This window comes from Pteropus vampyrus, unplaced genomic scaffold, assembly GCF_000151845.1.
Source record: "Pteropus vampyrus isolate Shadow unplaced genomic scaffold, Pvam_2.0 Scaffold19, whole genome shotgun sequence".
In the NCBI taxonomy this organism is placed as follows: Eukaryota; Metazoa; Chordata; class Mammalia; order Chiroptera; family Pteropodidae; genus Pteropus; species Pteropus vampyrus.
The window spans coordinates 7,538,514-7,561,781 of NW_011888800.1; the positions used below are offsets into that span (position 1 = coordinate 7,538,514).

At 51.4% G+C, this 23,268-nt stretch overlaps 2 protein-coding genes across 2 annotated transcripts in view; both read right to left on the minus strand.

Moving 5' to 3' along the window:
- The window catches only part of SPTBN5 (spectrin beta, non-erythrocytic 5), a 48,996-nt gene extending 32,514 nt beyond the window's left edge, over nucleotides 1-16,482 (minus strand). Inside the window, 19 exon segments of the mRNA XM_023527706.1 lie at nucleotides 775-1,138; nucleotides 1,443-1,682; nucleotides 1,909-2,039; nucleotides 4,576-4,728; nucleotides 5,471-5,671; nucleotides 6,290-6,496; nucleotides 6,573-6,773; nucleotides 6,862-7,015; nucleotides 7,247-7,479; nucleotides 7,588-7,726; nucleotides 8,968-9,599; nucleotides 10,442-10,670; nucleotides 11,196-11,353; nucleotides 12,253-12,369; nucleotides 14,037-14,204; nucleotides 14,447-14,619; nucleotides 15,047-15,114; nucleotides 15,295-15,434; nucleotides 16,405-16,482. Of these exon segments, the coding sequence (XP_023383474.1) occupies nucleotides 775-1,138; nucleotides 1,443-1,682; nucleotides 1,909-2,039; nucleotides 4,576-4,728; nucleotides 5,471-5,671; nucleotides 6,290-6,496; nucleotides 6,573-6,773; nucleotides 6,862-7,015; nucleotides 7,247-7,479; nucleotides 7,588-7,726; nucleotides 8,968-9,599; nucleotides 10,442-10,670; nucleotides 11,196-11,353; nucleotides 12,253-12,369; nucleotides 14,037-14,204; nucleotides 14,447-14,619; nucleotides 15,047-15,114; nucleotides 15,295-15,434; nucleotides 16,405-16,482 (3,786 nt within the window).
- A 2,863-nt stretch (nucleotides 16,483-19,345) lies between these two features.
- EHD4 (EH domain containing 4) overlaps nucleotides 19,346-23,268 on the minus strand; it is a 68,019-nt gene continuing 64,096 nt past the window's right edge. The window contains exon 6 of the mRNA XM_011354965.2: nucleotides 19,346-22,039. Coding sequence (XP_011353267.1) covers nucleotides 21,503-22,039 — 537 coding nt within the window. The 3' untranslated portion in view covers nucleotides 19,346-21,502. The remainder of the gene's footprint in view (nucleotides 22,040-23,268) is intronic.

Genomic DNA, 23,268 nt, shown 5'->3' on the forward strand with positions numbered 1-23,268 from the left:
CAGCACAGTGCTTAGGACTCAATAGTTCTCATACTCCCTGCCATGTCATACCCTTGCTCTAGCTGGCCAATGCCCAGGCAAGTAGAGGGGCTGAGGCAGCACAACACAGAAAAATCACTCAAACCACACACATGTCTGACTGCAGGGCTACTGCAAGCCCATGTGGAGACTCAATGAATTAGAAAAGGCTCCCTTCTCAGTTGGGTGCAGCCCACAAGTACATGACTTGGGAACGGGTAACAGCTTTGTGTGAATTAGAAAAAGGTTCCACTTCTCTGAGCTTTTGCAGCCCTGAACCAGGTAGTTTGGTGAACAGGGGATGGGATGGACTCAGTGCTTACTGGGCAACCTGTCAGGCTCCCTTGTGCAGGCATGGCCTGCAACTGTACTCGGTGACTTTGCCTGCCTGTCAGGCCCAAACCATGAACTATGCAGAAGAGTCATCGCCATACTGAGGAGGTAGGTATCTTAGTCCATGGGGGTCCTGGGCCATTTGCCTCCAGGGGCAAATGGGATCTGTGTTACCCAGAATAGCTGAAAGGCTGGGCCACCCTGACTGAAATCAATCCATCAGTCTCATCTGCATGGGGTGTGACCAGGCCTGGACTGACTAGAACTTCCCAGGCAGCTCAGTTTCTGTCCTCGGTCCCTGCCTGAAGTGTGCAGGATGCCTGGCCAGTCCTTGGTTACATCTTCCCTCCTCGAAAACCTGCCTCGAGCATCATGCTAAACACCAGCTTGGGCCAACCCCCTGGGTGATGCACTGTTTCCTGCCTCTCTCTTTCTGGTGGCCTGTCCCCATGGGCCTTGGCCAGCCCCAAGTGCGCCCTGTCTGTTTTCCGGTACTGACCTCTCCTGCTGCAGGTGAATCTCCTCCAGCAGGTCTCGGTGTTCCTCCAGTAGCCGCTGGGCTGAGGTCATGTCCACCACCTCCTCCTTGCTGTGCAGCTGAGCCTGGACACCCTCCGCCCACAGCAGCAGCCGCTGGCTCTCCTGCAGGAAGCTCTGCCGAGCTTGCCTCTGGGCCTGGGCCTGGGTCTGCTGGGCCACCTGCTTCCATACACTCTTCAGTAGCCCCTGCAGCATCTCCACCTGCTCTTGTAGGGACTGGCTCTCTGTGGGGCCTGACTCCTTGACTCTGGGAGATGGGCCCAGCATCTAGTCAGTGCCCTCTCCTGGGCCCAGTAAGCAGGCCTAGTATTCCCCAGGGAATGTGCAACTACTCTGAACTCCCACCTCACTGTTGACTGAGGGGCACCTCGCGCATGAGACCCTGTGAGCATTTCCTCATGCTCTTCCCCCACCTTTTCCCCTGCCCTTCAGGGAGCACATCCCACCCATCCTTACCCACCCCAACCTCTGGCCCCTTTCTCATTCTGTAACCCTGCTCCAGCCTTCCCTCCCTCCCAGAGCACCATCGCCATGCCCAACCCAGGCCATACTTTATGGCCACCCTTTGCAGGTAGTGGATGGACCTCTCCAGTGCTAGTATCTTCTGCTGAGCCAGTTTCAGGATATGGTGACTGTGCTCTGAGTGCCCAGGCTCCAGGGCTTCCAGCTGAAGTATCATATCTTGCAGCTGGACCTGTGTGGGTCCACATTCCTGCATAAAACTATACATATCCGTGGTGTGCACCAGCTGCATTTCTTTCTCTTTCTTCAGGGCCTCCAGCTGCCTCCACCTGGGTAGAAGGAGCAAGATGTCTCCATCACAGGGATATCTCCCTGTCCATCCTAGGGCCTTGGCAAGAAGCTCACATTACAGAAGCTGCCAGGCTGGCAGTCCCCACGCCCTCCCCTCCCTGTCTCTGACATATCCAGTACTTCTTTCTGGTATTTTGGAAGGCAGGTGAGCGGGCATTGCATCCAGCCTACCCCTATTGCCCTGTACTCCCTCCTCATTCTCACCTTTGGCCCAGTTCCTCATGCTGTTGCTGGATTTTGGGGGAATCTCCAGGACATCTCTGCTTCAGTTGCTCAACAGAGCTGCTGACCTCAGCCCAGTGGTCCTTTCCCACAGCCAGGGCAGTGAGAAAGTTCTAGGGAAAGGAGGACCCAGGCCTTGAGTGGGCTTATTCTCTTTCCACACTCCTCTCAAGATTATGAATGACCTTGGACATACTCTGCTATAGAGGTGTGTTCCAACTGCATCCTTCTGGAAGAGCAAGGGTTTGCGTCTTTAAAAGGACTTTTAAAAATTCAAGGCCAAGTATCCAAATTGAAAAGGAAGAAGTAAAATTGTAACTACTTACAGATGACATGATATATAGAAAACCCTAAAGATTTCACCAAAAACTGTTAGAATAAATTCAGTAAAGTTGTAGAGTACAAAATCGATATACATAAATCTGTTGCATTTTTATATACTAATAACTATCAGAAAGAGAAATTAAGAAAACAATCCTATTTATAAATGTATCGAAAAGAATAAAATACCTAAGAATAAATTTAACCAAAGAGTGAAAGACCTGTACACTGAAAACTATAAGATATCGATGAAAGAAATTGAAGAAGACACAGATAAATGGAAAGATATTCCATGTTCATGGATTAGAAGAATTAATATTGTTAAAACGTTCATACTACCCAAAACAATCCAGATTCAGTGCTATTTCTATCAAATTTCCAATGGCATTTCTATCAAATTTCCAATGGCATTTCTATCAAATTTCCAATGGCATTTTTCATAGAAATAGAACAAACAATCCTAAAATTTGTATGGAACCACAAAAGACCCTAAATAACAAAAGCAATCTTGACAAAGAACAAAGCTGAAGGAATCAAGCTCCCTGATTTCAAACTAAAGTATATTACAAAACTATAGTAATCAGACACATGGATCAGTGGAACAGAAAGAATAGAGAGACCAAAAATAAACCCACACCTATATGGGTCAACTTTATTACAAAAGAACCAAGAATATACAATCAGGAAAAAACAGCCTCTTTAATAAATGGTGCTGGGAAAACTGGACAGCCATATGTAAAGAATGAAACTGGACCACTATTTTACACTATACACAAACATTAACTCAAAATGGATTAAAGACTTGAAGGTAAGACTTGAAACCATAAAACTCCTAGAAGAAAACAAAGATGTTAATTTCCTTGACATTGGTCTTGGCAATGATTTCTTGCATTTGATACTAAAAGCAAGGGCAATAAAGCAAAAAAAAAAAAAAAAAAAAAACCCAAACAAACAAAAACAAAAAGAAAAACAAGTGAGACTACATCAAACTAAAAAGCTTCTGTACAGTGAACAAAACCATTAACAAAATGAAAAGGCAACCTACTGAATGAAAGAAAATATTTGCAAATTATATATCTGATAAGGGTACATCTAAAATATATACAGAACCCATACGACTTAATAGTAAAAAAACCCAAACACTATTTGATTAAAAAAAAAAAACGGGCAGAGGATCTGAAGAAACATTTTTCAAAGAAGATACATGATGGCCAACAGGTACATGAAAAGGTGCTCAACATCACTCATCACCAGGGGAATGCAAACTGAAACCATAATGAGATATTACCTCACACCTGTCAGAATGGTTATTCTTAAAAAGACAAGAAATAAGTGTCGGCAAGGATGTAGAGTAAAGAGAATCCTTGTGTGCTGTTGGTGGGAATTTAAATTGGTGCAGCCACTATGGAGAACAGTATAGATGTTCCTCAAAAAATTAAAGTTAGAACTACCACATGATTCAGCAATTCCACTTCCAGGTATTTATCTGCAGAAAACGAAAACACTAACTTGAAAAGATATATGCAACCCCATGTTCATTGTAGCATTATTTATAACAGCCAAGTTTTAGAATGACTTAAGTGTCCATCAACACAAGTGGATGAATAGATAAAGAAAATGTGATACAAACACATACACAATGGAATATTATTCAGCCATAAAAAAGAATAAAATTTTGCCACTTGGGACAACATGGATGGACCTTGAGGGCATTATGCTAAGTGGAATAAGCCAGACAGAGAAAGGCAAATACCACCTAATCTCACTTATATGTGAGATTAAAAAAAAAAAAAAAAGCTTATAGATAAAGAGAACAGGTTAGTGGTTGCTGGAGGCAGTGGGTGGAAGGTAGTCAAACTGGGTGAAGGGAGTCAAAAGGTACAAACTTCCGGTTATAAAATAAATGTCATGGAGATGTAATGTACAGCATGACTACTATAGTGAATACTAGATTGCATATTTGAAAGTAGCTAAGAGATCGAATCTTAAAAATTCTCATCACAAGAAAAAAACTTCTATAACTTTATATGGCGACAGATGTTAACTAGACTTCTTGTGCTATCATTTCACGATGTATACAAATATTGAATCATTACGTTGTATACCTGAAACTAATACAATGTTGTATGTCAATTATATCTCAATAAAAATAATTCAAGGCCAGCTCCTCTGCTCCCTCCTCCCAGGCAGGACTGTAGCTAACATGGAGAACTGAGGCACAGGAATGAACAATGGGGAGGCAGGAACAAGGTGAGGAGGGAAGACATAAATAAGGAGGCAGCGGGGCCAAGCAACTAAAATCCCCCCTCGGCTCCAAGGGGACTGTACCTCAAATTTGAGCTGCATGACGTCCAAGTTGTCAGCCTGGGGCTGCAGTGTCCTGAGCAGTGCTGTCTGGTTCTCCAGCCAGGACTTGAGCTCTTCACATGAGCCATAGAAACCAAACAGAGCCACTGCCTCTTCCAACTGGGCCCTGCGGTGCTGGGGAGAGGCCAGCCCAGAGGCTGGGGTAAGGGTCAATGCCCTATTGGGCGCTTAAAACAGAGGACGTCCCCTTCACTCCCCCGCTGCCAGCAGAGCTCAGGGCCAAGGCAAGAGGGGTCTCCACCCCACTGCTGGGCCCTAGGCCCTCTGTGAGGGGTCCAGTGGTGGTGGTGGTGGGGGGGGAGTGCTGGAAAGACCTTAGTGGGGAAAGAGCCCTGGCAGTGTGCTCTTGTGATCTTGTCCTGCTAAAGCCTTCAGCTCTTAGATACAATCCATACATCTACCTTGAGACCTGGCCAGGCCTACCTCTTCCCCAGGCTTTCCTTTAGCCATTTGCCACTCCCCAACTCTCTGTGCACCAGGCGCCTTGGCCTTCACACCTCCACTGGGCCTTGCTCCTGCCTTTTCATGGGTGCTGCCCATGAAATACTGTCTCCCTGTCATCTCCCCTGCCTTCCTCCTGGCTCTACCTGCTGCTCTCAGCTTCTTGTTGTTCAACCTCAGCCCGAAGTCCTTCCCTCTGAGATGCCTTCCCTGACTCCCCGGCCTGACCTGGGCTCCCCTCTCCTATGTTCCTATCGCACCCGCATCCACCTTGTGACTCGTTTCACACCTTCTCTGCCATGATGTCAGCTCCTTGAGGGCAGGGAGCACACAGTCACTGCCCTGTCCCTGAGCTCACGACTCAGGGCCTAACATAGAGTAGGTGCTTCACGAACATTCCTTGAACGCGTATTACCTCTGCCAGGGCCTGCAGGCCCTCATAATCCTGGTTCAAGCGGTCCTGTGTCTGAAGGATGGTGTTGGGGTCAAAGTCAGCGTCAGGCTTAGCTGGGAGGGCCATCTTCTGGACACCCCAGGGGCCAGAGTGGCAGGAAACCTCACACCAGGCCCTCAGGTTCCTTGGACCTTCCCTTGGAGAACTCAGGGCAGACACTACCTGTGCCGACAGGACACAGGGCAGTGTAACTAGAGGCGGTCCCCCTAAGCAGCAGAAGGCTTGGCAGGTTTAGGCCAGTGGTAGTACCTGGGGTTCCTGCTCCATGATGTGGCTGATGGGCACCCTAGTGGGGCTGGGCCAACCTGCCCACCATGCATGTGTGTTTTAAAAACTATGGGCTCAGAGAACTGAGGGAGAGTTTTCAGAAAGCATTTGGTGTAGTGATTAGGCCACCCCAAACCTATAAGAACCAAATCAGATGAGAGAGCCAAACTCTTAAGGATGAAAGGAAAGGAGGCATTGCTGAAGGAATCTGATTATTGCCTGGAAACCGGTGGGCAAAGTGAGCAGAGCCACACTACACTTGGATGACGTCCATAGGCGTGGACAGACAGGAGTCCTTAACTTTGGGCAGGGGCAGCAGGGGAGATACTCTTGAGGTGGTGGGGCGCACGCAAGCCCAGAGGAAGGCCACGATTCCAGAGTCAGCGGCCACAAATGCCCTCCCATTTCTACTCTCTGTGCGGCCATGGGAGACGGGGCGCAGCGCATTTGGTGTTGGAAGCCTGTAGCTCTGTGTCCCTTTCCCTCCCCAACCCCGCCCCCACCAACACACACCGTGAGGGATGCCCTCGCGGCGGCAGCCCGTGCCTGATCGTCCAACTGCTGCAGCTCAGCCCGGAAGGCCCGCAGGGTGGGTTCCAGCCGCAGGTGGCCCAGCAGCAGGGCCTCAGTGCTGGCCTGGTCCTGTCCACAGGACGTGCTTTCCAGAGCTGACCGCTGCTCCAGTAGCCATGTGGCCGCGTCTGCTGCGTCCGCGAAATACTGCAGGCAGAAGGAAGGGCTGGGCGCCGGACCCTGAACACTCCGCCCCGCTGTCCACCACCTACCGCCCGGATACCTTTTGGACGAGCAGGGCTGCCTGCAGCCATGCGCTCTGTCTCGCCACCTGGGCCCGGAGCTGCTGCCACAGGTCCTGCACCGCTTCTGCCCACTCCTGGGGATCTGGTCGGGTCAGGGGCCCGCGTGCGCTTAGGTCTCGTCCCCTCCTCTCGATATCAGCGCACACAATCTGGTGGCTGCGCAGCTCGCCCTCCAGGGCCTGGCGGAGCGCAGAGCGGTGAGCTGGCTGAGCGTAAAGTTGGGGCGGCAGGGAGATGGGGATGGGCAGGGCACAGGGGAGCAGGCACCTTATGTTTCTGCAGGGTGGCAGCAATCTGGCCAAGATCCCCGCCCAGGGTCACATCCTCCACCATCCGCATGCGCTCCCTCAACCAGGATTCCTCCTCCTCACAGTCGTGCAGGAACTCCGCCCGCTGCAGGGTCTGCTCCAGCAAGGCCCTCCTGAGGGACAGCAAGGATCACTGAAGGGCTAGGAGCGGGGTTCCCCAGTAGGCTCAGACACTCCCTCTTAGGTAGACAGGAGTTTACTTTTCCCTGGATGACTCAACAGGGGAGACAGAGGCCTTGGGGATGAGGAAGTTGCCATGCTGGCAGTATTTTAACCTGGGCAGGAGGTAACTTGTGTTATAGAAAAGTTCTGGAGAAGGTAGAGGTGTTGGGGCGAGCTTTTACCTGGCCTTGACAAGAGACACGAGGCTCTGGTGGAGCTGGGCCAGCGCCTGGACTTTGGCCTGTAGCATCTCCACACTAGTGCCCAGGGAGGAGTCCAGTGCCATGGTCTGGTAGGCAAGATGGCTCACATGGGCTCCGTGGCCTGAGACCTGGGCCTCCAGCAGGTCATGCCTGTGCAGCAGCTCCACTACCTCTGCCAATTGTTGCCCACAGGCCGTGGAGCTGGCTGGCACCTGGCCAGGGAGAAGTGGTCATTGCCGTCCCAGGATGCTGGGTCCCCATGAGTGCCAGAGCTGGCACACCTGCTGTGTTCCCCAAGGGTCCGCTGGTCCAGGGCCCACCTGCAGCTCCCTGAGCTGGTCGGAGGCAGTCTCCACTTCCTGCAGCAGGCTCAGCACAGCCTGCACGCCTGCCATCCACTTCCTCTGCTCTTGGAGATGCTGAAGGAGCTGTTCCCAGCGCCGTGTGATCTCTAACTGCCTGGAGGACATGAGAACAAGGGTGGTCTCCACCGGCTGGGGTAGGGAAGCTGCCTTGGGACTCACAGCTGGACTGGTGGCTTGATTGCCCTGGAGGAGCCTGAGCCTCCTGGATGAGGTCTGTGAGCATCCCAGTCTTGGGCAGTAGGAGCAGCGCATCCCTGCCTCTCAGACCCACGACGAGAAGCCAAAAGGGTCTGGAAGGATTAGGCCTTCACAGCCCCCGCAAGCGTTATATACAGTCCCCATCTCAGGTGATAGCAATGCCATCCTTCCAGGTGCCCGAACTAAAATCTTGATAACTCATTCTCATACCCCACATCTGATCTGTCTGCAGATCCTCTTGGATTCAAAAATATGTCCAGAATTCCACCATTTCTGGCCAGGATTATTAGAATAGCTTCCTAACTGCTCTCTCTGCTCTGCCTTTGCCCCTTCAGTCTGTTCCTGACATGGCATCCAGAATGATCATTGTAAAACAAAAATTAGGTTGTGTCCCTCCCCTGCTCAAGCCCTTCCGTGATTTTCCATTTTTTTCTGAGAAAAAACAAATCCTTACTGTACCCCGCAGAGCCCAGCATGATATCTGCCCCACCCTTCGCCCCTGTACCTCTTTGACCTCGACTCTTACTCGTTCACTTTGGCCAGCACTGGCCTCCATGCTATTTTTCAAATATGCCAGGCACGCACCCACTGTGGGATACTGCACTATTCCCTCTGCCTAGTATAGTACGTCCCTAAATATGTAAGGCTGGCCTCTTACTTCTTTCTGGTCTTTGCTCAGTGAACTGCCTCTGGCCATCTGATCTAGCTCCCTCCCTGCTCCCTGTTCCCCTTTCCTGCTTTTTATTACTTTTATTGCCATCTCACTTACTACATACGTTTCTTACTTGTCTCTTTTCCTTATTAGTGTATATACTCCATGAAAGGAGGGATTTTTGTGTGTCCTCTTCGCTGCTAAATCTCTAGCACCTAGAATAGTGCTTGAGACATAGTGGACACTCAATAAATGCTTGTTTAGTGAATGAATTAGTAAGAGACTACCTATAGAGGATAGTGCTTTACCAAAGGGATGAGTTACACATGGTGGAATTTCAGGCATCAGTAGGAGCTGGATCTTTTAAAAGGGAGCCCTGAATCTACTCCTCTCCTCTGTGGCCAGGAATGGGTATGTGTAAAGACAGGGGTATGGTAGGAAGGTCTGAGCCTGCTTTGAAGATGGTTCACGTGCTTGGGGCTTACCTGCAAGCCACATCTGCCCAGCTGTGGTACTGCTCCTGCTGGAGGATGTCCGCGATCTCAGCCAGGGCCTGGAAGCGCCCCTCCTGGGGCAGGATGCTGGCCTCCAGCATGCCCAACCTCTGCCCTGCCACCTCCACTGTGACCAGGCTGGTAGGCGGGGCTGCGGACTGGTCCAGCACCTTCTCTGTGTCTGTCAGAAAGCTCTCCCGGAGGGCTGCCTTACGCTGGAAGCGCCGGGCCAGGGTTTCCAGCCGCTCTAACTGTAGGAGTCTCTGCTGCAGGGCCTTGCTCCGTGAGGCCTCTGCCCGTTCCAGGCCTGCCCAGCGCTGGGACAGCTCTGCAGGGCCCAGGCCCTGGCAAGGCAGGAAGGGCCTGCGGTTCTGGGCTCGGAGTGCTGTCTGTAGCCGGAAGAGCAGGGCCTCTGCAGCCCCTCGCTGCTGCAGCCTCTGTGGCTTCTCCTTGGTGCGGAAGGAGGCAAAAGCCACCAGTAGCTGGCGCATGGAAGGCAGGGAGTCTGGGAAGTCCTGGGCCTCCAGCTGTACCTGCTTCTTTGCAATCCAGCATAGCATGTCAGCCACCAGCTTCTCATACTGGGCCTGCATTTCCTCTGTCTCCTGGAGCTGAAGCAGGATCTGGAGGAAGGCATGGAAAGGGGTCAGGGAGGCACTTCAGGGCAGGCCTGGAATGGAGGCACTCCCCTTTGGACTCTGAGTGCCTGCAGGGTTGCCCGGGTGGGCAGCAGCTCCTTCCCTCAGCTGAGGATGCACTGAAGTGGGGTTGTCCCAACCCCCGGAGAAGTGGATCTGCCTGCGTTGCACACTCAGACCCAGGAGTGTGGGGCTCCTATCCTGCATTCTTCAATCTTATTTTACTCCATTTGGCCTCACCTCTGGGCGGGAGAGGGCGGGGAGTGCTATCCTCTTTCTGAGCCTTCTTTTCCTTCCCTGAGGCCCCCATACCCCTAAAGCAGATCAGAGCCTTTGGCTTGGATTATCTCCCCCATGCTTAACTGAGACACTAACCTTGAGAACAGCCCTCCCAGGCCTCAGCCTCTGCCATCGTGCCCAGAGAGTAAGAGAGCCCCCCAAAAACATGGACTCAGCCCAGCAGAGCTGCTTCTGTGCTTGTCCTTGCAGAGTCTGGCTCTCCGAGCCTTTTAATCCCATTAGGAGCTTAAAAGCCTAAGAGGAAAGGGGGAGTTCGAGGGGGAAGGAGTTGCTCAGCTGGCTTTCCCTGTGTGTCAAGTACTGTGCTGGGCACTTTGCTCATGCTCCCTGAACACTCATCACAGCCTTCTATCACGCAGGCATTAGCATCTCCATTTTGCAGATGGAGCAAAGTAAAGTTAGGTGACACGGCTAAGGCCACACAGCTAGGAAGTGGGAGAGGCAGGCTTCAAACCCAGGTGTTTCTGACTCTGGAGCTCATGCTCACTCTCACGTCTCCTTGATGCCACCTTCTCTTTGTCACCAACCTTAGCGAGTCTCCTCTGGACAGTCTGCTCCTGGTGCAGGCGGGAGAAGTGGTGGTAGTAGAGGGAGATGTAGGTCATGATGGAGCGCTCATCAGGCTGCAGGGCTGCTATGTCCTCGGGGTCCAGCAGCTGAGCAATGCCCAGCTCCTGCTCAGCCACATGGAAAGCAGCGTTGAGGTTGTACAGCGGGCAGTCGGGACGCAGGGAGCTGTAGTCAAGCAGATCTGGCCTGGACAGAGAGCAAGAAGGGCTCTTCACCAGAGTAATTTACTGCTTGGATTTAAGTGGACTTGTCAAAAAGGCAAACAAGCTCCTGTTAGTCATTCATACCTTGCTGTGCATTAGTTTCCCCCTGACGGTTACCTGAGAGCCTGGCTGAAGGAACAGGGCTCTGACAGAGAGGGAAGGGTTACTTTGGCTCAGGGGCCAGGTTCTTGGGTAGGGAGTGCTCCCAAAGGGCAGGCACTTGCCAGGGAGAGAACTGAGAATAGGATCCGGGATGTGAAAAGTAGAGAAAGGCAGCGGTCAGAGGCAAACTTGGCCAGTTCCAAGGAATTTTCTAGGAAAGAGGGGTGGGGGTTACCCCCACAGACCAGGGCCTTGGCTGGCAGCCTTCTCTACTTCTGTTTTCAGGGTGCAGGGGCCGGAAGGATGTAGGAGAATGGGCAGGTTGAAGACCCGAGCCCAGGAACAGTTGGCTCAGTGGGTGGAGGCCTCCAGGAAGAAAGCTGGGGCCTCTCCGTCTCACACAGACCTGTGGGCATGGATGAGGGCACCAAAGCCGAGCCCGTCACTCCAGCTGTGGGAGAAGTCGGTGATGTTGACGTTGGCGTAGCAGGCTGTCTTCCGCTGGCACCAGACCAGCAGAGCTTCCTTGGCAGAAAGCAGGGCCACGTTGGCCCCAAACTCTTCCTGGAAGGGCAAGGCAGAGGGTCACCATTCAGATGGAGTGGCAGCAGAGCCTACGGGCCATGCGAGAGGCAGGATGGGCATGGCTGTGATCCTCTCTAGCCCTTCTGCCCTCATGAGGGCTGACTGTCCTTCCAAAGAAGCAGGGAGTCTGAAAGCTGTCACCTCAGAGCCAAAACTGGTGACAACAGCAGTAGTAGCCCTTCTGATGGGCTGACCATTGTGCTAACTGACCCTGGGCCACATGGTATTTGAGGCTAGTCTTCATCAGACCCACTCCTGGTCAGTGTGGGCTTTCTGCCAGCCACGCATCGGGCCCATACCAATGGCTCTCCACCCCTCACAGCCCTGTGAGGTAGACAGTATCAGCATTTACATCCTAAGGATGATGCGAGGTGCCATAAGAGAGATTAGGAAGCTGCCCAGTGTCCTCCAGTTGATTGGGGATGGTCTCAGTTGACCCAGGAACTTCTGACAGGGAGCCCACCTCTGATGTATGAGCCACCTGTCTACCACCTTGATGCCGCATGCAGCTAGCTGCCTGAGGGCAGAGCTGGCACTGTTTCTTCGGGCTGGGAAATGACCATCTATACCTGGTTTCAATCCCCTCCCACCCCTGCCTGTTCCTCTTGTTGATACTTTCCTTTATTCTGCCACTCACTAGTCAATGACTTGTCCCAGATCAGCTTTGAAGCCCATGAATCTAGTTCTCACTTCAGCATAATACAATCTCTCTGACATTCTCAGTTCTTTGCCTGTGGTTAAAGAGTGAATATAAATTGTGTGGATGCCAAGATTCTGCTGTGGGGATAACAGTTGGGTGAAATTGCTCTGTCTCCAGGGGCCAGAGGTGAAGCCAGGGGTGGGCTGGGTAACTTGGCAGTGGGGGCTGAGTGAGATACCCGGTCCAGGGAGATATGGGAAATCTGGAAACGCAGGATGATGACCCAGATGAGTCCCAGGATGAGCGTCTGGTCTCCGTCTACGATGTTCTCTGGCCCAATGAGAGGGATTGGCACCTGCGGGCACAGATGGCAGGGTTCAGTGTGAAGCCCGTGCACCAGAGAAGATGCAGAGTAACCACAAGGAACCTGGTGGGAGGGGCTGTATCCCGGGTAGCTTCTGTGGGTATGCTTGCTTGTATTTGCCTGGTCTCTAAAGGATCCACCCATTCTCTGCCCTCTTCTCCTGGCACATCTGAGCTTGGAGTTGGAGCGTCTGGTTGGTGGGGTATTTGTTTGCTCATACCAGCTCATGAGGGCTGATCTTCCCAACTTTGTCTTAGTGGCATCATGCTGGTAGCTTGAAATCAGCCAGGGTGGAGGTATCAAGGCCATAGAAATCAGCAAACGCTACAAACCAGGGCTTTTATTTTCCCTCCTAGAGCTGGTTATTAACATTTACCAGCACACCACTGATCTGGGTTTAACTCAACTGTCTTCCTTGAAACTTTAGGCCTCTGTGGTCAGGTCTGGGTTTTGCTTACCGAAGTCCCCAGACCCTGGCATAAAGCTTCCAGCACATGACATTCTCCAGAAATGAGTGTATCCCACATTCTGCTACTTATTAACTGTGCATTGGGGCAATTCCTTGTTTTTGCTGCCTCGAAGTACAGTAGAGACAAGGCTGTCACTTTCACAGGCTCCGTATAAGTAACATGCTGTGTATCTAAGCTTGAGGGGCCCCTGACAAGAGCCATGGTCTTGCGCCCTTCCCAAGTTCCCCAAGGGGAGGTGCCTGGCTCACAGGCCGTTGCCCAGGGGTCCAAGTAAGGCCTGATATCTTGTGGCTGGAAGCTTTCTGCTCTTCTGTATGCTCAGGTCCCTTGCTTTGGCTTTTTACCTCCCTGGTCTCCCTTCAGCATGCCAGGCTCCCAGGGAGCTGACTGTGACCTCCAATCCAGAACATAAGTGACGGACACACATACTCAGTCTCAGTCCAGCCAGTTCCATTTTAGTGACTTCGCAGCCTCCCAGACAGCCACCTCTCAGCTTTAGTATCTGAGGTCTAGAGCCTTTGGGCTTCCTAATTCCTGCTTCTCAGCATAAATGACCCCTGCACAGCCCTCTGACATTGGCCGTCAATGTCCCGCTGTGTTCCTGGAACTCTTGGTTCCCCTTTAGTGACTCTTTCTTTGGCCTTTCAGGGTTTCTTCTGTTTGCTGAGGCCCCTCCCTGCTATCCAGTCCAACTTCTCCAAGGTCTTCAGACAGTCCCTGAACCTCTCCCCTCCACTGCCTGGTTCAGTGTCTGGGGCTCTTCCCCTGTGTCCTACCCTTGGCCAGCCTCCCATGGCTCCACACCCAGGCTCTGCTGGGCAGCTGACTCTGGGTCGTGTCTGATAAAATTTCCTTGTTTATAAAAAGAGACAGTTAAGAGTACCTTAAATCTTTCAGCTTAGAATTCTGTGATTTTCTCTTTACAGTCAGTGGCATATTTTAGTCCCAACCACTAGGGATGATGGCTGTTCCTGCTCCAGCCGGTTGGGTGCTCTCTAAGCTGGGAGTACTGTGGCCAGGAAGGGCTTTGCTTCCTGGTCTTCTGTATCCCCAGCTGCTTCTCCTGGATTCAGGCTCCAGAGCCTCTGCTCTGCCCTGTGGCCAGCCCAGGAGAGATGATCTAAGAGTTCAGCCTGTCCCCTCTGCCCGCCCAGCACCATGCCCAGAAGCCCTTCCCCCAGTGCCCACCTTGGCCCTGAGGAAGGCCAGCGCCCGGCTGTTGTTCTCCAGGAAGTGCACACGCATGCGGCCCCGGCTGGGGGGTGGGAGGGCCTCCCCAGAGATGAGCTCCAGTAGCCTCAGTAGGTGGGTGCCATCTGCCAGCTCTGTGTACAGGTTCTGGATCTTGAGGCCCACCTGGGAGGAATGAGGGAAGACACAGGGTCAGCCCAGCCTCACCTGTCTGCCCCGTCCCAGGCCCTGGGAGGCACAGGCCAGAGCAGCTGCCTCGAGGAAGGAGCATTGGCCTCAGCTGTGCTGTGTGTGGGGTCTTGAGAAGCCTCAGCCAGATGACCTCCTAGCCAGCCTCCCAAATTCACTGGCCAGGGAGTTGGCAGGATGGTAGAGGTGGGCTGTGGGGCGCGCCCAGCTGCACTCACTCGGCCGTGTTGGAAGATGTTGTTGATCCAGTTGGTGAAAGTCTTCTCCTGCATCCGCACGTGCTGTACCTGCAGCTTCCGAATGTGGCCCATCTCATATGCAGAGTCCATGGCCAGACTGAGCTGGGAGATCCGTCCCAGGGCTCTGTGGCTGGCCTTCTGCTTCAGGAGTCCTGTAGCCCCAAGGAACTACTGGGAATTGTGGGGCTGGCCAGCCATCAGGCCTGGACTTCTTTGGGGATGAGGGGCCAGTGGACATTTCCCAACCCGGAGATGTTGGGGTCATGGAGGCTGAGGGACGTGTGTGGGTATAAAGACTCCCTGAGACCGGTGTGCCTTTGCCAGGGGTAAGGGGCCCCTCCCTGCCAGACTGTCCCCACATTTGGTGGTGGTGGGGGGGTTGTGGCTTGGAACCTAGCCAGGTAAGGTTCTGGCTGATACCCTGTGTTTGAATGGCCCAGGGCCCCTTTTGCCCCACCCTACCTTCCAGATTATTCTTCTTAGAGCTCTGCTACCAGAGGTCTCCCCTGGGTCACAGTGATTGGCTGCTGCTTCTTGGGATAAATAGGGTGGGTGGGAGGAAAACAGGAAACTGCTCACCTTGACCTGTCTGAGCCCAGGGAGGAGACAAGGCTGGCTGGCTGGCTGGAGGTGGAAGGTAGCAGGGGCTGTGTGAGGAGGGAGAGAGCCATCAAGAGAGGCTGAGGCTGGAGCTGGGGCCATGCCATGGCCCTCCTCTTAAATCAGCGGGACAGTGGTGACAGCACACAACAGAACAGGCATTATCCTCCCACCTGCCTCAGGGCGTGGCCTAGGCTGGGAGGGGGCGGCTCAAGAATGCTCCAGACCATTGGTCCAGGATCTCCTCCTTTATTGTCTCCACTGAAAATGCCCCCAGCATCTGGTGGGGGTCTTGGCTCCCAAGACACAGAGGCCCATTGGTGGCCTCGAAATGGCTCGCTGTGGGAGACCTTGGGGGTGCTGCAGTCTGAGTAAAGGCACCAGAGGACAGAGCCTCTGGTCAGAAGCATCTGAACCCACTTTCCGGTTGGGGACTGCTCTTCTGCACCCCACAAGGCCTCTTTGGGAGCACCCACAGGGGTGGGGATGGGAGGGAGCATGCTGGGCCAGAGCCCTCTCCTCTCCCTCCTGGGGAATTATCAGACCCTGGCTTCGGCTTTCCAGTCCCGACAGAAATGCACCCAATCTAGCCCAGGGCTGACCAGTGCTGCCTCACACCCGGGACTCCTTTTTGAATGAGGCTCCCTTTGGAAGGGGTAACCTGGACCTGCAAAGGCCATGAAAATGACAGTGACTCCTTCAAAGCCAGGGGCACAGTGTTCACTGTTTGGGCTCCATGGTGGGGCCCCAGCACCTGTGCACCCACGGAGTTGGCCCAGCAGGGCTTGGAGGCAGGGGCCTCGGTGGGAGCCTGCCGCTCCTCCCTCCTTCCCTGAGCAGCCTTGGACAGCACGCAGGAGGGAGAGTGAATTCTAATTCAGGTGGTTTGCAGAACAGTCTGGCTAAACTCTGGGTAACAGTCCTCGAGCTGGGGTGTGTGTCTGTGGGTTCATCCATCCAGCAGCCCTGGAGGCTCTGGAAGGAGACACAACATTTCTCAGGGAGGTGTCCCTGACAGCTAAAGCTGGCCAAGGGAGCAGCGGCCACAGCCTGCCCCTGAGAGCTGGGGAGGACCGAGCACACCTGAACCAGGCCGGCAGTGGCTGAGAGTGAGCTGCTCCAGGGGTGGGGCAGCTACCCTGTGTCTGAGAGCTTCCCACCCTGTCGTACGAGGTCCCTCCTGCCACTGACTGGTTTCTCGATGCCTCGGCCCAGAGCCTGTCAGTCACGAACAGCTACTGTTGTGTGCCCCAGCACTCCACTGTCCACCCTCCCACCCCACATCCTCTCACTGTCCCTGCAGGTTCTCATCACCAGTCCCCAACCCATCATCCTACCTGCACGTCGGCCTTTGCGTGGCCCCCTGATTTACTTCCCAGAGCACATCTCCGCTCACGCCTATGGAGACTCCACATTGCCGGGACAGAAACAAAGCTCTCCTGCCCATGTCCAGACTTCAGCTGTTCTCTCGGCTTAGAATGTCCCTTCTATTCTCTATTGTCCCCATTCTCCTATCAGCCCCAGTTGAAATCCTGCTCTGTCTAGAAAGCCCCCCACCTCTATCTTGTTTCTCCTCCTATTAAGACCCTTGGCCTAGGGCACCTGTGTGATGTGATCAACTGAAAACAGGATGGAGCTACATGAGGCTTTGTACACAGAACTCAGCAGAGGTTGTTGTATCTGAGGTTGAGTGGGGCTGGGGAACTGCTGTTCTTCCTCCTTAGCTCAACTGCAGCTAAAGCCACTGCATAGGCTCTGAGCACTGGCTCTTTTTGCAGTGACTGCAGCCCCTACTGCAATGAAAATCTCTGTTGGTCAGTACATACTTTTGGATTATTTAAGTTGCAAGTAACTGAAATTTCAAGTCAAATAGATTTAAACACTATAAAGGGGATATACTGGCCCGCATAATCGAAAGGTCTGGCAGGAGGGAGACTTTAGGTGAGGTTTGATCCAGCAGCTAAACGATACCACCACAGGCCCAAACTCCCTCTGCCTTTCTCAATGCCTCCTTCATCTTCATGCTCCACAGGGTGATTGCTATCAGCCTAACATCTCTCCCCTGCCCCCAGCTGCTCTGGGCATCGTCTCAATGCCATTTATATTATTGTACCAACAGGCTCACTTCTAGACATTGCGTGGTTCAGAGGAGAGAACATTTCTCCCAAGAGATGAAACAGAAATATGAGAGACCTGGCTCTCATAGGCTTCAATTGAACCACATGGCCATTCCTGAACCAATTTCTGAGATCAGGGGGATAATATACTCTAACTGGCTTAAACCAATTAGGACCCACCCTGGAGTGAGGGTCGATCTCACCCAAACTTTGTAATTCAGATTAGGGTTGGTAAGTGGGGAGTGCTCTGCAAAAGAAATTCCTGGTCTGGATCGTCAGAAGGGTAGATGGGTGCCAGTGGGAAAAACCCAGATGTCGGCTATGGGTGGTCTACACCTGTGAGGTGTGTCAAGAGGCAGGAGCAGTGCTAGCCAGTTAGGGCTCCACCCTGGCTCTACTGCACCTTCAAGTGCATGAAGAGAGAACAATGTGCCCAGTGATGCCCAGTTCTAGCCTCTGAAGGGCCCTTCTCCATGGTCCCTTCGTCTTGGCTTCCAGTCACTCTTGGGGCTTCAGCCTCCATCAGGGCCTGCTCCCAGACCTGGCCTCTGCCCCAGCGGATGGAGCCGTTTTTCTTCTAATGGAGCTCCAATTTGGGAATGTCCCACTCGGAGAGAACACAAAAAGTCGGAGGTCACAGGGATGGTGTACAGAGGGGCACCCCACCCCCTAACACCTCTGCCTTGTTTCAGGATAGATGTCAGGGATCCCACTTCACTCCTGAGACAGCTACATGCAGTCCCTGGACAACCAGAGCCAGTAGAGTGATTTTTTCAGAAGTTTATTGATCAATAGACTGTGTCTTTTTTTTTGACACTTCTAAACAAACTTATAAAAAAAAATAGAAGCACTGTGTATTAACTGCATTGGCTAATTGACATATAACCTGATACACTCTTAATTAGGCTGTTTACTTGAATAAACTCAGTGGTTATCTGTCCTAAGGTTGTTTTTTTGTCACATTCCATGGAGGAAATTGACAGTGCCTCTGTTAAGTGCTCTGTTTATCTTCAAGGCGATTCGTCTGGGGTATTATTGCTCTGGGAGTAATGAAGGAGTATATTTGTGCAAAGGGAAAAGGTGCAGGTGCTGGCTGTCAGGCATGACTCTGGTGGCTAAGCCCCACCCTGGGCAGTGGACCCCAGTACAGGACATTCTCAGTGTGTTGGAGAGGCAGCTCCTTAGGAGATGCGGGGCACCAGAAGGGACTGTGGTCCGGGATGATAGGGCCGGGGCTGGGGCCAGGGCTCTGCTGAGGCCTCTCCTGCAGGCTGGTAAGGAGGGGGACGGGTTTGGGGGTAAAGTAGGCATCATTTTGCTTCTCCTCACACGCTCTCTGACCCACCTGGACACCCAGTCCCATGATACAGAATAAGAATTCAATTCTTCAAGGCCTAACATCCTGTGGGAGGAAGCATAGCCCCAAGTCCAAAGACGCCATTGCTGCATAACGACGAGTGTTCCAAAGAGAACCCAGTCCAGCCCTGGAGAAGCAAAAGCCAACTGAATGACCCCTCCCCAAGGAAGTGACTCCGCCCTCTGTCATGCAAGTGTGCAAGAAAAAAACCGACGTGTAAGGCTGGGCCGGAGCATGAGGCCGAAGCAGGTTAGACATCTACAGGTGGCCAGGAGCTGGTGAGTTTCGGCAGGTCTTAGATGGGTTTAAGAGGGTCTCATTAGCAGGCTTACAACTGGGAAGTCAACTTTGGGAGGAGTAGGCCGAAGTTTTCATTTTCTTCCCCTGAACTCAACATTGCAGAAGGTTGTGTCATGTATCATGTGCTGTGTAAATTAGATTCAAGATTCTTAGGTTTTCTTCTGTGGAATCATGGAGAACATGGGGATAGTTTCTCAGTGCTAGTTTACCGACTTCCACCCTCCCACCCATTTGTAAACACTCTGGGGAGGGGGTACTTTTAAAATCAGGGTGGCGTGGGAAGGGCAATAAGGTCAAGGCAAACAGATCTTAGAAGACTGCTCTTCTGCCATCCTGATGGGTGGGGGTGGGAATAATGGGTAATTTGGATAGAGTCAAGGAACTTTGTGTGGGTCCCCGGAAGATATGGGTTTTCACTTGGCCACCATCCATAATACTTTCCAGTGTTTTTCTTTCCAATCAACTCCGATGACTTCATGTTGTAAAAGAAAATATTACGAAAAATGGACATGAGATTTCTTTTTTTTTCTCAGTAAGGAAAGGATCCAGCTGTCAGATGTTATCCCGCCTGAGGGCATGGGGGAGGGGAGTAGGGATCATAATGGCGGACATTTCCTTCCACCTGGAAACCAGAAATCTGTTGGTCTTCTAAAACAGTTTTCCTGTATGTCTTTACATGGACAAAACATGCCCATAGTTACATACTTACGCGTTGACAAGTGTCAAAAATAATACTCATGTGACATATGTGTATATATTTATCTTTATATATGTATGATAATCAAGCAGAGTTAAAGAAGAAAGATATTTCTGAAGGGAAAATTGGCTAACTTTGGCATATCCAAATCTATGGGCAAATGAACTCTCTCTTTTGTCTCAATTTTGCCTTTTGGTGGATTCCACTGTGTTTATACTCTTAGGAAGTCCTACGCATTCACAGAACTATCTGCTCATATTACAGTACTGGAATTATAAACGTCTCTTTTCTTTGTGTCTAATTTAAAAGGGCTCATTAAGACTAAAAACCATATTCTGCATTTACTTCTCTTAAAACTAAATTATTTAGAAAGTTAGCTAGGGAGTGTGAGGGCTGGCATCTGGATATATGCTTTTCTAAGGTAAAAAATTTCTCTTAAGTCTGCAGTTCTGACCCTGATGTCAAAGGTGTCAAGAGAAAAAAAAAGTGTTTTTTGAAAAGCTCAGGTGGGACTGTTCTGATTTCGTTGATTTCTGGTGCTGGCAGGGCCCCATGTCATGCAACCATCACTATTTCATGTCTGACTTCTTCTATTGCATAACTAATGGTGAAAGGCACTGCATCCCGGAGATGGAGCCCACATAGCAGGGAGGGTGGCAGTGAGCATTAACCACCTCCACCTGACGCAGACATCTGAGTGCGTGGTCCAGAGGGGTTAACATGGGGGACCTGGGAGAGAACCAGGGAGCCGATGTACAGGGATGTGCCCATACCTCATGACAGGCAGTCATGATATGAACCACAAAGCCTTTCAAAGAAAAGGTTTTATATGAAAGTTTCCATCCTGTTTCTGTATAAAGGCTTTTATCCTGAAGAAAAAAAAGTGGACTATTTTATAGTAAAAATGCCTATTTTTAAAAAATAAAAAGTGTCTAAACTAGTTGACTATTCTTTTCTATCTGATAGCTTAGGGCAGGCTGGCCTCTCATTCCCCTTTGTGTCCATAGGCCCAGGACGCTGCATGCACCAAGATATGTTTTTGCTGAGTTTAAGTTCTGCCATCGACCGAGGAGCCTTGGGGACATGTAACCACACTAAACTGATGACTGGGGAGAACCACCCCTTTTCCTTACTGTAGTTTAAGTACGATAAATAGACTTTGCTATAAATTTTTGGATAGACCAGTAAGAAAAGCTACTTTTTAGACTTCAGCATGATTTAAACACTGGAAATCTTACCAGGGGATTAATAAAGGTTATACATTCAAATTCCTAACCAAATACAACTTTGCTGGGAAGGCCAGTCAGTGGGGTGCTGGGACAGACGCTCTCTTTGGCCTGGCTGCCTCTTCTGCTCGGCTAGTCTGCAGAAGGGACGGGGCGCACACAGACACTGTCCATCCTTCTTTCAAACCTTGGGCAACAGCTGCCTTCTCTTTGGTAGACAGTTTGGAGAGAAAAGAAACCCTCTCTGCTCTATTTTTTTTTCCACTCTAAATATAGCAGGAAACAAAATAAATAAGATCATCTTTGCTCCCTCCCGGTGCCCTCTGAGGGACAGACAGGTTCATAATGATGAGTGGTCCAGGGAAGCCCAGCAGACTCATGCTCCAGCAGTGCCCCTAGCTCACACTCTGTGCTCCTGGGACTCCACCAAGCCCACCTCCACACCTGTGTCTCTCTAGGCTTCTGAGTACTCTTTGGTCAATTTCTCTTCAACCCTACAATCTCTTTATCTACTCCCTCCCCCCAATATTTTAATAGAAACTCAGGGAATTTTAGAGGTGAAAGGACCATATCTAGTGTCCAGTGTCTGCCCTCCCCATTCTACAGATGAGGAAACTGAGGCACAGAGAAGGCAGTGCCTTGCCCAGGGTCACTCAGTGAGTCAGTGGCAGCATGGGTCTCAGGCTCAGGTCCCCCGATTCCCACCCCATACTGCCTGCCCTGTGGGAGGCCTGCCCCTCAGTCAGCCTTCTGCAGGGACTTCCTGTGAGAGGGGGGTACGAGGTGCGGGGGTAGGTTGTTGGGCAGCTCGTAGCCATCCAGCTTGATCTTGATGAGGTGTTTGGCCAGGGCAAACTCCTCCTCGTCCAGCATGCCGTCGCAGTCACAGTCGGCCAGTTTCCAGATCTTGCCCAGGACGCTGTTGGGCAGCTTTGAGGTCACCATCTCCTTCTTGGCGTTGACGCCCGATATCTTGCCATTGACAGGAGACAAGGTGTAAAAGAGCTCGTCATAGACGGGCTTGTCTTTGGCCACAACCCATTCCTCCTCGTCGGCGCCCTCCTTGGCGCCCTCCCCGTAGCCCTGGTTGAAGGGGCCCTCAGCAGTGCCATCGAAGGCACCACCCTGCACGATCTGCGTGGGCATGCTCAGCTCCTCCTGGCTGATGAGGCTCATCAGGGATGAGATCTTGCTGGTCAGCATGTTATCCACAGCCTCGATCAGCTTGGGCTTCAGCGAGTGGAATTTGGTGAAGTCATAGTTCTCAAGCTGTTCCTGTAGAAGGAGAAACCACATACTTGGTCACATGCCTCTCTTCAGGAAGCAAACAGGGAGAGGGATGGCTGAGGAAGCGAATGCTCCCTTAGAGCAGACATTCCACCCCCGTGGGCTGTTCGGGGCTCTCTTTGGTGGGGTCCACAGATCTGAACTCAACAGAGACAAGAGTGGCTTTTGGAACAAGAAACAAGATGCAATGTTTTGCTGTAGCTAACGTCTGCTGGAGGCCATATGAATGACAGCGATCTTCTAGGGCATTGAGACAAACTCCCTTCGTCTTGCCTTTTTCTTTTCTTTTTTTTTAGTGCTCTAGAGATTTCGTATTTTATCTTTTAAGGTGATTTTACGACACATCTCAGTCTTCAAAACAATGCTGGGAGTAAGGAAGGACAGGCATTAATAACTGTGTTTTACACAGAGCACATGAGTGTCCTGGTAGAGTCTAGACTAGAGCCTATGCCTCCTGCCTCTTGACTAGTCCTCCTTGTGCTGGAACACAAAGCTGTGACAGAGGGACTTATTTAGGTAAAATAATTATTTAAGAACGCTGTTTTGGGATCAGTTTTTTAAAGTGTAATTTCGAGTACAAATAAGTAAAAGTTGAAACTGGTAAGGGAGTGGAGTAGGAAGGAGGAAGGTGAGAATAAATCCAGCCAATAGGGCTGAGCGTACTCGTCAGGTCAGTGCAGGTCTCTGTCCCAGGAGAACCGGCTATCAGCAGATGGAGCAGCAGAAGCACAGGCTCCAGAGAGACAAGGCAATTTCCGGGCCGCGACAGGAGCCTACCATAGATGCCACAGAGGCTCTGTAAATGGCTCTGTAGAAATAGTTCTTTCTTCTCTTGGTTCTCCTAGGTTACTCATCCATCATCCATCATCCATTCATCCATTCATCCATCCATCCATCCATCCATCCATCCATCCATCCATCCATCCATCCATCCAACATTTATTGGCCATTTGTTATGTGCCAGGCCCTGTTCTGGGGCCTGGGAATATAAACAGAAAAAGCCACAGTCTGGACCCTCAGGTGGTTTATGTTGTAACTGAGGAAGGACACTATAGTTTTCTAGTTACTGTCTACTTTCAAAAAGGGCTTGACTTAGCTTATAGTGAAAACATTAACGCGAAACTGAAGTCATTAGAAAGCGAAAAGCCAAGTAATTAAAAGGGAGAGAAAGGGAATCATCACATCAGGCAACTAAGGTGAGAAGAAGCATTGCTCCT